The 13,585-nt window shown below is 37.1% G+C and overlaps 1 protein-coding gene across 9 annotated transcripts in view; it reads right to left on the bottom strand.

The window, feature by feature from the left end:
* CNOT2 (CCR4-NOT transcription complex subunit 2) overlaps nucleotides 1-13,585 on the bottom strand; it is an 81,890-nt gene that overhangs the window by 30,784 nt on the left and 37,521 nt on the right. For all 9 annotated transcript variants that reach the window (XR_014026883.1, XR_014026884.1, XM_081330962.1 and 6 more), the window contains 5 exons: nucleotides 8,516-8,638; nucleotides 6,804-6,870; nucleotides 3,565-3,712; nucleotides 2,368-2,550; nucleotides 453-532 (listed from right to left, as the gene is read on the bottom strand). Coding sequence is in view for 7 of the 9 variants with exons in the window: in XM_081330962.1 (XP_081187088.1) it covers nucleotides 453-532; nucleotides 2,368-2,550; nucleotides 3,565-3,712; nucleotides 6,804-6,870; nucleotides 8,516-8,626 (589 nt within the window). In the remaining 2 variants the exon portion in view is untranslated. The remainder of the gene's footprint in view (nucleotides 1-452; nucleotides 533-2,367; nucleotides 2,551-3,564; nucleotides 3,713-6,803; nucleotides 6,871-8,515; nucleotides 8,639-13,585) is intronic.

The raw sequence follows: 13,585 nt of genomic DNA, 5'->3' as shown, positions 1-13,585 counted from the left end.
AATATCTACTGGCTGGGAATAAGCAGACACTTTTTTTGCTTAAATTGTAGGTTTTAATTGTAATCTGAATTTGGTTTTGGTTTTATTATTGTATTATTACTGCTCAGTAACATAATCAAATGTATTGGGAGTTATATATTTATCTAATAAATAAATCTAAAAAGCCTGTGATTCCAGCACTGTTACGTTCTGCTTCTTTCAGTATCTTCTTTGCAGATACTGAACATCTATGACCACATACAAATTAGTGGATTTGGTTCATAATTAAAACTGGAGAGCAAAGGACACAAGGGGCTTTGGAGAAACTGGAAGAATCTCCTCTTTCACTTATGAAAATGAAGTCTACTGAAGACCATGAACATCTATACAAATACTGGGAAAGGAACATAAAATACACACAAAATAAGCTACCAAATGAAACTCTAAAGAATGAAGATTTAAAATACGCTTACCTGTTCCATTAAAAATATTACTTGATAAAGAGTTATTCATTCCAAATGCCTGATTCCTGTTCATTCCAAATCCAGACATGCTAAGATAAACAAAAACAGAAGAGTAAAGAAAGTTTACATATATTCTCTAAATAATCCTCTAAATAAATATAGATCACCTTATTTTGACTTGCAGATGAAAAAATTATAGAAAACTAGCATGTTACTCGTGTTGTCTGTTTTTTATATGTTCACTCCTCCTGAATGAATTAGTTTAAACATAACATAAAAGAATAGCTTGTCTTGATCAAATACTTTGTCCACCTAATGAGAAGGAAGGACTCACTGGGGAAGAACCTAATGCTGGGAAAGATTGAGGGCAATAGAAGAAGGGGATGACAGAGAATGAGGTGGCTGGATGGAGTCACTGAAGCAGTAGGCGTGAGCTTAAATGGACTCCAGAAGATGGTAGAGGACAGGAAGGCCTAGAACATTGTCCATGGGGTCGTGATGGGTCAGACACAACTTTGCAACTAACAACAACAACATATGATTGGAAGCAATTGCTTCTCATTTGTGAATAAACACTCTGGCTAAAATAGGAAGTGAGTTACTGACTCCAAATGGAAATTAAACTCTCTTTTCTAAACTGGAAATAGGCTGATATGAACATTTAATGACTATATCCTAAACACAGATAAGAGCCTGATGGAAGAGTCGGCCCATAAATGTTATCCCGGAATTATAATCTCACCACTATGATCTCCTAATAGGACATAGCTACACATTGTTATGTTTATGCACCAAAAGATGCCAAGAAATATAAAATGAATTGGATATAAAACATTTAAAAATTAACACTCTATGTATTCCAAGACCATTGTTTGAAACAAGCTGTTATAAAAAAATGTTGGGCTGATAATGCTGATCTGTTACAAAACAGAACTGAAGGTAAAATGCAGCTCTGAAGATATGTAAAGCATGATCAGCCCCACAAGCCTTTAAGAATCAAAGAAATCCAAAACCACTTCAGGAAGTTACAACAGTACATATCATCTTGTGTACCACAATCTCCACATGGTTTGCAAACAATGAAGATACTTGCTTAATGTCACATCTCATATAATTCATAAGCATAATGCTATTTCCACTTTATCTTTCTTCCTGTTTCTCACTGTCACCAACTGTTTATTTTTTTTCATTTAGCCCTTTCTTTTTTATATAAAAAACAATTCAAGAGGAATATACCACTGGTTTACTTGTACCACCTATGCTTGTCATCCATAACAGATCAGATGCAACACAAATATTAATTTAATTACTTTAATTGAAAATGGATCTCCAATTGGTAAGTTCCCAACTTATTAGAAACTCTTGGTAAAAGTATTAAGAAACAAGAGTAACTCTAACACCCACCATTCACCTGTTTCTTAGAAACAGATATTTTCCTAAACAAATGTTAATAGTTGCTATTTTCAGTCAACAAGTAACAAAGACTGATATACTGAGTCAATATAAGGCAGGAAAAATCTGCCTGTTACTTAAGGGATTTAAAAGAAGAAATTCCTATATAATAATGAATTCCTATATAATATTTGCTTTTTCCCCCCACAACTTTTAAAGCTCAGATTGAAAAAAATAATAATAGAGAATCTAATCCAAAACAGGCTTCAAAAGTCACATATGACATAGCAAAATAATTTGGAAAGATTAATTTGTAAAACATGAGGACTTTGCTCAGAACTAAGGATATTATATCATTCCAGTGATGAAACAACCATTAAAAAATGCAATGTTCCTGCCTGCTGTAAATCTTGAAATATGGTCCACTTCTTTATCAGAAAAGTAGTGTGCATAGGAATGCAAGAGGAATGAAAAGGGAAGCTCTTTGTGTGATTGAGTGCCCCTCATATAAAATGGGATATACTTATCTTACCTGTTCACAGTAAAAGGTTGTCGAGAGGGTTGTTGCTTTGGCATACAGATTATGCTGGGTGAACTTCGATTAGGACTGCCTAAACCTGAACTGCTCATGCTGTTTGTCCTGCTGGGAATTCCAATGCCCTGACCAACCTGAGAGTGGTTCATCATATTTCTAGGATTCATAGGCAATATACCCCTGAAAAATATGATACAACAAGACGTATGTCAGCATATCATTATTTTCACTTTGTCCGGGCCAATTTGTTTCTAAGTGGACATTTTATATAGACATGAAATGAGTTATCTTATAATGAAGACCACCAGCTGTCCATGTTTTTCATTTGTATCAACGTGATTGGTAGTGTTTTTGAAATTTTAGATTCACACAATTCCCAAGTTCAATTAGGCTTGTACATTAAAAAAATAGTGCTCAAGATTCTTATTTTCCAGGAAAGCTCTATACTGACTTAGAAAAATCAATATGGGCTTAATAGGCTAATACTGCAGTTCCCAGATTGTGCCCTATGGTGCCCCAGGATGCTGCAGCAAACTCACTGGGATATTTTATTATTTAATTAAGAGAACTGTTAATAAATTGTTAATAAGTTCACTGCAGGGCCCTAAGCTTCTGGTAGGGAACTGCCAGGGCTGCTGAAATTCAAAAAAGTCTGAGAACCCCTAGGCCAGGGGTAGGCAACCTTGGTTCTTTTATGACTCATGGACTTCAACTCCCACAATTCAGGAATTCTATGAGTTGAAGTCCATGAGTCATAAAAGAGCCAAGGTTGCCTACCCCTGCCCTAGGCTAATGCACAAAATTACAATTCCTACTTGAATTTGGAATCCTAAAGAATTAGAGAATATCAAATAATGCTAGCAATAACACTTTTGTCTGCTATATAGAATGTATTTTACTTATTAAATTTATAGAGCTGCTCACTCACCAAGCAACTATTTTATCAATGCTGCAAAATTTTCCTAAAAGGTATCCACCTATCTACCTCAACAGAATGTATACATTATTTTCTATAGTAGAATCAATACTGCATTAGAAGTTTTTACCCTACACGTTTGCAATGCAGAAGCAACAATCCAGGAAACAAACACCTGGTTCATTATTTCAAAAATAACTAGAATGCAAACTACTTCTAAGGAAATAAAACAGTATAATAAAAAATGTCCTGGAGAAGTATTTGTTATCAATAAATACCTGCTCGGAGATGGAGGCGTGTGAAGTGACATTGTTGGTACCCCTGTTGTTGGTGTTACGTGGCTTGGTAACTGAGTGCCTTGTGATAAGCTGCGATTTAACTGAGGGGTATTGTTGCTTATCCCCCTCATTGGAAGGCCTAGTGCACCTATTGGGAAAAAGCAGAAGAAGGGGAATGGAGAGAATTAAGGTATAATCTTATCAGTTTGCTTTAACAATCAAATATCTTAATATCAGAAAAAAATTAAACAAGCAGACCACCATTTTATGAAAACAGATTTTAAATTCACTGTTTTCTATTTCCAAACTTTATTTTTTATTAAATGAAAGGATTTTCGAGTAGGAGAATTATGGATTAAATATGTAGTTTAGTGATTTTTTCCCCAGAAACACTTGAGAATCAAAAATATTTTTTAAAAATAAACAAATCCAAGCTAAATAGTTTCTATGTCTGGAGGAATTCTCTAAATTTCTTAGTCAATAATCTGCTTCATACAGTTTAAACATTGTTTAATTAATTGTTGATTATCAATTATCAACAATCAATTGGTAAAGATAAGGATAGTTTGCAGAGTACAATACAAGTTTGCATTTCCAACATTAGTAGATATGACACTTACACTCCAATAACAGTCACAGCTGAAATCTATGCCAACTTACTAAACAATGACAGTAGACTTGCATCAAATGTATTATTTTGTACTATTAATTAATTCAATGGTGTCCATCTGCAAGTGGAATGGATATTGCTGGCATAATGGTTTTTTTCTATTTTCCCCTTAAAATAATTCTTCAGGGAGCTTCTGGAGAGGGGGAAGGCAATGGGAATTATAAGATGGGAAGAAACAAAGAGAAAGGAAGAGAAACAGATGTGAAATTCCTCTTCCCCTATGTTCTCCTGAGTAATATGAGTAGGACAGTGCTGTGTTTTGGTCACAAATATAAACGTTTAGTTTTGATGCAAGCTATGTTTTAAAATCTCAATTTACAAAGGCCAAATGGAAGTTTCCTGGTGGCATCTGAGATTTAGTAGCTTATGTAACATATAGTCTGCTTTTTTGGAGGCAGAAAAATAATAGACAAGGCAATATACATTTGTGATCCAAAACTACATTTTAATTTATGTAACAAATCAAACTATTCATATTAATCAAGTTACAGAAATATATAAACTGCTTTCTTAAAATATTTAAAAACATATTCCTTCTTTCAGTTTTTTATGTATTTAAATATATGAAAGATGTCTATTTATGTCCATGGATGGGCACCCTTGAGTGTAAGACAGAAAGAAGATCACATGAAAATATTATAGACAGTAGTAAATAGAAACATCTAAATACTGCTCATCCTAATATAAGCAATTCCTTTGTAACAGGACAAAGAATTGAGAACTGGATTTTATGCTCTATTTTAAGTCAACTATAAAGTACTATTTAAGGTAAGACTATAGATATTTATACCAATATGAAGCAGCATACAACAAAAGATAAATAAGATGAAATGTTTATCAATGCTGAGATGGAAAGGACTAAAGCCATCACTATTTGTCTTGAAATTTTAATATACATATACACATATACATGCATATACATATATACATATTTTGTGTGTGTGTGTGTGTGTTAGTTATTTGGTATAATGAAAAAATGTTATGCATATTACCATCTCTATAAATGAGAACACTGCCAACAATGTTGTCTAAAGCACAAGTTCCCAACCTTTTGGGCACCAGGGACTGGTTACGTGTGGAGAGGTTTTTCCGTGGACCGGAGGGGGCGTGGTTTTGTGTGCTGACTGCATCCCATGGATGAGGCTTTGCTTCTTTGTGCAGCCAGGTTGCTGGTGTGCTGTGGCCTGGTACCAGTCCATGGACCGGGGGTTGGGGAATCCCTGGTCTAAAGGGACACATTAATTCATCTGTATCTGAGAGTTCAGCTCCCCAACATCTTTGGATGTTAAGTTCAGCTGCTAGGGATATGAATATTCTTTGTTGTAAAATTCTTAGAGCTATCACTTTGTATGTCAAAATCATAATTTCCCCTTGAATGTTCTGACAAGACTTTCTATTCTCTGCTAGTCTTCCATGGAGTTCACAGGTCTGAGAAAAAAAGGCAATTTCTAAAATATATTACCATGCTCTCTACACATGGACATGAAAAAGAGAAACAAGGCATTCTGAGGACCCACTTAACTGGCATTTTGGAATTGTAAGGATTCCTAAAGCACCCTAGTCAAGAACTGCAATATAAGCATATAAATAGAGTCATTTGGATATGTCACTTCAACTCTAATGAAGAAAACCTTCAGTCTCACAGTTCAATTAGAGAGCCACGTAGGATAGTTGCAGACTTAATAATGTAAACAGAAATTCTTAAACAGAAGCAGAAGTAATTTACCCATATCTGGAAACATTTCTGAGTCATTTTATTATAAGGAAGGGGCCAGCAAAATAATACCCTAGGTACTGATGTTTTTTTATTTAAAATCCAAGAGGATATTGTTCTTCCTAGAATATGATTCATGAATAACATTCCCTTTGAACTAATAAATGTTTGCTATTCATTTATAGAAAAAAACTACTGTCAGATATAAGGTTTTTTGTGAAATATTGTTGACATAAATTGAAATAGCAAGTTAGATGAGGTCTAAAACATAATCCAGTATTATTTATTCTCCAGTAACTTAAGTGATAGAAATCTAATATGAACTGAATTTTCTGTAGAAGTGCTAAAATTAAAAAAGATATTTATGAATTGTTCTTTTTTAATGCCCTCAAATGAAACAACGGCTTGCAAGCATATTATAGGAAAAAGGTTTGCATCAAATTTTAAGATGCAGTTATGCTGAAATTATTAAGGATGTACAAAGCAATTAAAAGAGGTGTTTTGCCAAACATGCTAACAAGCAAAATACCTGTCTTCAAAGCACAAAAGTAGTAGTGGTTTTTGGAACACTTCTGCATCTGCTCTGAAACTTGTTTCCAGTTGTCTGCATGTGTGCACACAAGAACAGTTTTGCTGACAAAGCAAAGCAGCTGACTATGATACATATGTAGATAACTGAAGACAGCTTTCAAAGCAGCTCTGCAGGACCTCCAAAGACTCTTTATCTTTTTTTAAATACTTTGAACAGCTTTAAAAACTATATCAATAGAAAAAAGGCCACATTAAATGAATCTAATTTAAGGTAACTTGCAAACACATACAACCATTGGCCTATTATAAAAATAGATTCCTTACTTTGTTGCCCATATAAACTTGCCCCAAACTGAGACAGCTGACCTGATGTTGATGGTGATGCCAGCATCTAAGTTGGAAATCAAATGTAAAACAAATTAGTCAACGATAAAATATAGTGGTTATGAAATATTAAACACTTTAAAGATAAGCACTGCAATTTGTTAAACATTAGTATTACGGTATTATGTGACAAGGAGGGACTTTAAATTAAACCAAGGAGTATGGTAGCCATAAAAGCTGGGTGACCTCATTTTCTCTCAGTCCAACTCACTTCACAGGGTTGTTATTGTGGGGAAAACAGGAGGAAGGAATGTTTGATATGTTTGCTGCCTTGAGTTATTTGTAAAAATAATAAAAGTAGGATACAAAAAAATAAAATAAAATCCCTTGTTATTTAATGGAATTTTGTTCATTATATGACCACTGTTGTGAAAGAAACTGCAGTTTGTTCTGTCCTTGGGGTTCCCTGAATATTCACGATGTGAACAACTAGTATCCTGTTATAAATATCACTTTCTTGAGCAAAGTAATAGAAAGAATGATGGCCAGCCAGCTACATACGCGCTGAGAGAAAGGCTATTATAAGTTTGGCTTCAGGCCTCAAATCATCAGTTCAAGTAACTGAAAATTTTTAATACAGGTAGTCCTCGACTTACGAGTTTATTTAGTGACTGTTCAAGGTTACATCAGCACTAAAAATGTGTCTTATGACCATTTTTCACACTTACTTGTAGTGATCCCCATGGTTCATGTGATCAAAATTCAGGTGCCTACCAACTGACTCATATTTATGACAGTTGCAGTGTCCCAAGGTCATGTGTTCCTCTTTTATGACTTTCTGACAAGCAAAGTCATGGAGAAGCAACAACCCTAACTTAAAAACTGCAGTGATTCACTTAACAACTGTGACAAAAAATGACATAAAATGGGGAAAATTCACTTGACAAATATTTAGCTTAGCACAAAAATTTGGGGCTCAATTGTTGTCTTAAGTCAAGGACTACCTGTACTGTAAAAATCCTTAGATTGACAAACTGATTAATTTTACACACAGATAATACAAGTCCTACCTTTAGATGTTTTAGATATCTTAAGTTGAATTTTGTACTATTGCCAATTGTTACTTCCTAAAGTGGTACAGAAGGAAAGGAAATCGAGATGTTGTTTGCAGTCCTATTTGTAGGACTACCACTGGAGAGCATTTGACTCAAAACTCCATCCCCCTTCTTCCTTGTATCTGAGGAAAGCCACTGAGGAAAGTTATCCAGTAACTGAGAACATAGTATCTTCAGTAATACAACCATGCTATATTTTTACAAACTTGCAGAGTGTTCTGCTATTATAAGAGTAAGAGCAGTAACTATGGCACTTAGCAATAGCATTTAGACTTATATATTGCTTCACAGTGCTTTACAGCACTCTCTAAGCAGTTTACAAGTCAGCATATTGTCCCTAGCAATCTGGGCCCTCATTTTACAGACCATTTTATTGAACGAAGGAAGGCTGAGTCAATCATACTCCTGGCAGTAGCAGAGTCAGCCTGCAATAATGCATTATAACTACTGCACCACCATTCTGTAAAGTGTGTGGTATTGAGTAAAAGTAATTATGTTTGTTTGTGTATGTGTGGAGTGTAATTCTGTATATTACAAAAACCTACTCTCATTAAGCCTAAATTTTAAAATTAAATGTAATATGCACAAAAAACTTACATCTTTTTCTGATCGATGTGGGAACATCGATGACTGGCTGTAGTACATATTTTCATCATGGTAGTCACTGTCGACCCCCTCTACAAACTTCTTTCTTGAAGCACCAAACATGCTGTTTGTCACCTAGATGATAATATACAGCATTGTTCCCTTTAATTATTTATAGAATAAAAAATCCTAGGTATTCAAGTTGCATAGATTATATTTGTACACATTTAGGCACATTTGGTCTGACGTAATGTATTTCTGTATGTCTTAACATTATAGGAACAAACTTTCCGTTTTTGAACTCTGTACCAGTGTAACACCCACAAGGACTTGTTTTATGTTCAACTAATCAGATTTGCTCATTTCACCTTTCTAGAAATTAGTTTTAATTATAATGAAGATAAGCAACTTCAGACTTCATGATTCAGGCTTTCCCCCCCCTTAAATTATAGTTACATTAACACTGTTCCAGTTTTAAACATGAGCGATAAACCATAGCTAAATTGAAACTAGAAGCAAAACCTCATGAAAAATTGCTGGGGATCATAACAGAGGAGAAAGGAAGTTCAAAGCTTTGTGATTCTGAACTTCAGATTAGAACTGTCTATAAGTTTCTTTCAAAGCCAAATTTTACAATAAGAAGCAATTTAATTCTTTAGCTACAGTTTTTAAAAGTACTCATACTTGTATGCATTTTTAAAAAAACCCATCATAAGCAGTTACTAGGCTATTTGTGCATTTTGTTACTTTTAATATTTGGTTGGTTGCTGGATTTTTACTACTTTTTAACAGCTTCTCTGTATTGCGTTTATATTGCAGAACTATATATTTTTCAGAGAACCTAGGTTATTAGACAATAAACATAACATATATACATGTATAAAGAATTCTAATCATCTTACGTTCTTATAACATACTACTGAAGGTAATTATCGCATCTACTTTGCTGATGAGTAATGGAGATATATATGTGTGCAAAGTTTTGCCAGTTTGCCAAGAAGGCTATATGTTAATATATACATCTCTGTAGTACCACAATCAGAAAAACCAAATCATGGAGCCAAGCCTACAATAGGATGGCTCCTTTTGTGCATAGTCACTATGACATTGAGTTTAATTGAAGGTATTGTTTCTTAACTTCCATTTTATAGAAAACCATATCCCATCTTCCTCCAATGCATTTAACTAATGTTTTCACTTTATGATTACCACATCCCACTGCACAAATGTAATTATTGCCTACAAAAGGAAATGCTTAAGACCACAGGGATTATCTTCTCCTTTATTCTAACTGGCCAAAGTAATGAGGAGAAATCTTTAATGGCAGGGATGAAAATCGGAAACAACTAAAGTACTGTCCTGTATATATTAAGCCAGAGGGAACATTCTGTAACAGGTAACTCTTTCCTATTGCTTATAATTTGGGAACAATCACAACTAATGTCAAGGTAGGAAAAATTATATGATATTTTATTCAGATATCTGAATTAAAAACAAGCTCCAACTGCTCTCATGTATTCAGCCTTGATACTTATCTGATTTATTAGATTTACTACCCACCTTCCTTTGGAAATTCAAGGCATCATATAGTGCTCTGTTCTCCAATTTTCCCCCAGTGCTATTCCTATTAGTAGGCTGGGTTGTGACATAATAACTAGCTCACACACACTCACTCAGTTTCTTTGGCTGAGGGTACCCTTCAACCAAGGCCTCTTCAGTGGCATTTAATATTTTCATCAACAGAACACAATAGCATTTTATGACAGCAGATAGAAACCTATGGCTTAGTTGTTAGTCGAGCCCACCACTTTGTCCAACCATTAAGACTGCTGAGACCAGTAATTCTTAAAACAAAGAATGCTACATTATGTTAATTCCACGTATAAAGTCAGAAATATTACAGATGTTATTGAACCAAGTTGTATGAGTTGATTGAGTACTATAACTTATTTATCTATCTTTTTACGATCTATAATGTGTACAAGATTCTTATATGACAAATGGATATTTTCAATTAGTGGCAGAAAAAAATACATTTTTACCATAATAGTAACTAGACTTACATCTGCAAACAGAATTAAACCTGGATCATGTTTCTAAGAAAACGTATGGATTGTGAATCCAATGCACTTAATGTAAAATAGTTGATCTGTTTTACCTTATACATCTGAATAATATATAAAGAATGCAATTAGTGGGCCCAAAATTGTAATTTAATATATGTACAGTGAAGGGAAAAAAATATTTGATCCCCTGCTGATTTTGTGCATTTGACCACTGCAAAGAAGTGATCAGTCTATAATTTTAATGGTAGGTTTATTTTAACAGTGAGAGACAGAATAACAAAAAAATATTTGCATTTTAATGAGTGAAATAAGTATTTGACCCCTTCGCAAAACATGACTTAGTATTTGATGGCAAAACCCTTGCTGGCAATCACAGAGGTCAGACGTTTCTTGTAGTTGGCCACCAGGTTTGCACACATCTCAGGAAGGATTTTGTCCCACTCCTCTTTGCAGATCCTCTCCAAGTCATTAAAGTTTTGAGGCTGACATTTGGCAGCTCGAACCTTCAGCTCCCTAAACAGATTTTCTATGGAATTAAGATCTGGAGTGGGGACCATGGGCATTTTGCTGCTTTCTGCTCCAAGAAGCAAGGATGGGTGTCTGTAACCGAGCTTGCCCGAAAAAGCAACCTGCTCATCTGTCAGGAAATGGCCCGAAACCGACCTGAAGGGCGTTTTGGGTAACGCCCTTCAGATGCTGCCCACGGACCTGCATGGCATCTGATATTCTCCTCAGGTTGCCCAAGGGGATTCCCGCCCATGTATTGATTGACACTGGTGCCGCCACAAACTTTATGGATGCAGCATTTGTGGTCTTCTCAGGGTGCCGCCGGCGGGTAACACCCAGGGGTAGGGCCTTCTCAGTGGGCACGCCTGCCCTTTGGAACCAGCTGCCCGCGGAGCTTAGGACTGCCCCCGACCTCCGTTCATTCCGCCGGGACCTGAAGACCTGGCTCTTCGAGCTCTCTGGCCCAGGCTGAGAATTTTTAATTTTAATTTTAACTGGGGTTTTTATTTTCTCTCAGGGTTTCATTTCATTTCATTTCATTACTGCTAAGCTTGTAAGCCGCCCTGAGTCTTCGGAGAAGGGCGGGATATAAATGGAATTAAAATAAAAAAATAAATAAATAATCTTTTTTAAATTGTTTTAACTTTTGTATTGATTTTCTTTTAAATATCCTGTAAACCGCCCTGAGTCCTTCGGGAAAGGGCGGTATATAAATCAAATAAATAAATAAATAAATAAATAAATAAATAAATAAATAAATAAATAAATAAATAGGCGGTTCCCCAGTGCCCGGTGGAACCACCGATGTTAGTGGAGACCATTGATGGTCGAGTGCTCCTGTATGGCCCAATTAAGGCCGCCACACAACCGTTATGTATGGCCATCAGTTCACATGAGGCCATCCAGTTCTATATTACCTCAGACCTGCATTTCCCCATGGTCTTGGGACTGGCATGGCTATGGATGCATGACCCACGGATTTATTGGTCACAGAATTTGGTCACCTTCCCAAGCTTACATTGCATGAACCACACCCGACAAATCTGTGCTGGCCAGGTGGAGGGTCCCCCACGGGTCTCCTTGCCCTCCGAACTGGCAAATTATGCTGATGTGCTCAGCGACACTGAGGTGGATCAATTGCCTCCGCACAGGCCCTATGACTGCCCCATCGATTTAGTCCCTCCCAGTAAGGTGTTTATATTCCATGTCAGACCCTGAGTTGGCCACGTTGTGGGACTTTCTGGGCAAGAATTTGGCTCAGGGTTTCATTCGGCCCTCGTCCTCGCCAGTGTCTGCACCCGTACTTTTTGTCAAAAAGAAGTCTGGCGAATTGAGACTGTGCTGTGATTACAGGAAATTAAATGCTATCACAGTGCACAATCGATACCCACTGCCCCTCATCCCTGAACTGGCTCTGGGAGGCAAAGATCTTTACGAAGTTAGACTTGAGAGGAGCCTACAACCTCATCAGGGTGCAGTCGGGTGATAAGTGGAAGATGGCGTTTGGTACTCGGTACGGGCACAAGTACAATGGTTGTATGCCAAACTGGAGAAGTGCCAGTTCTACCAGACGACCATCGATTTCCTGGGTTACCGCATTTCTCCTGAGGGCATTGCCATGGAGCTGAGTAAGATCGAGTCTCGGCAGAGTTGGCAACCCCCATGTCGTATGAAGGATGTCCAGCAACTTCTTGGGTTCGCCAACTACTATCGGGCTTTTATCCCCGGTTTTGCTACCATGACAGCCCCCCTCACTTGGCTCCTGCAGAAAAGACTTGGTTTCAGTGGGATGCTCCAGAACAACGGGCTTTCCAGGCTGTGAAGAAAGCCTTCATGAAGGAGCCCATCTTGAAACATCCTGACCCGCAACAGCTGTTTGTCATGGAGGCAGATGCCTTCGACACTGCCATTGGGGCGGTGTTACTCCAGGCAATGACACCCGGCAGTGCCCTCTTCCCTTGCGCTTACTACTCACAGAAACTGAATCTGGTGGAGCGCAATTACACCATCTGGGAGAAGGAGCTACTGGCCATCAAAGTGGCGTTCGAGGCTTGGAGGCATCATCTTGGGGCGCATCAAATCGAGGTCCGGATGGACCATAAAAATTTGGAAAGCCTGCAGACTGCTCGGAAATTGAACCAATGCCAAATTTGGTGGTCTCTTTTTTGTGTGAGGTTCAATTTCCATGTAATGTACATACCCAGCGGTCACAACCAAAGAGCAGATACTCTGTCCTGGAAGATCAAATATTCCCGAGCAGAAGACATGCTTCTGCCCAGGACAGTGCTCCCTGTTGAGTCTTTTGCTGCGTTCTAGGAACCGATAGAGGTACGGGCTCGGATTCAGGAGGCTCAGCAGTAGAATGTGTGGGTGGCTCAGCGAAAGGAGGAGGTGGGGCCCAATTCCCCATGGACAGTCACAGATGGACTTCTCCACTATCGTGACCAGCTCTATGTTCCGAGAGGGCCACTCAGGGTTCTCATGCTCTGCCAGTGTCATGATAATCTGG

This window comes from Vipera berus (assembly GCF_964194415.1).
Source record: "Vipera berus genome assembly, chromosome: 6".
Lineage (NCBI taxonomy): Eukaryota > Metazoa > Chordata > Lepidosauria > Squamata > Viperidae > Vipera > Vipera berus.
This window is presented reverse-complemented; position numbering and strand designations above follow the sequence as displayed.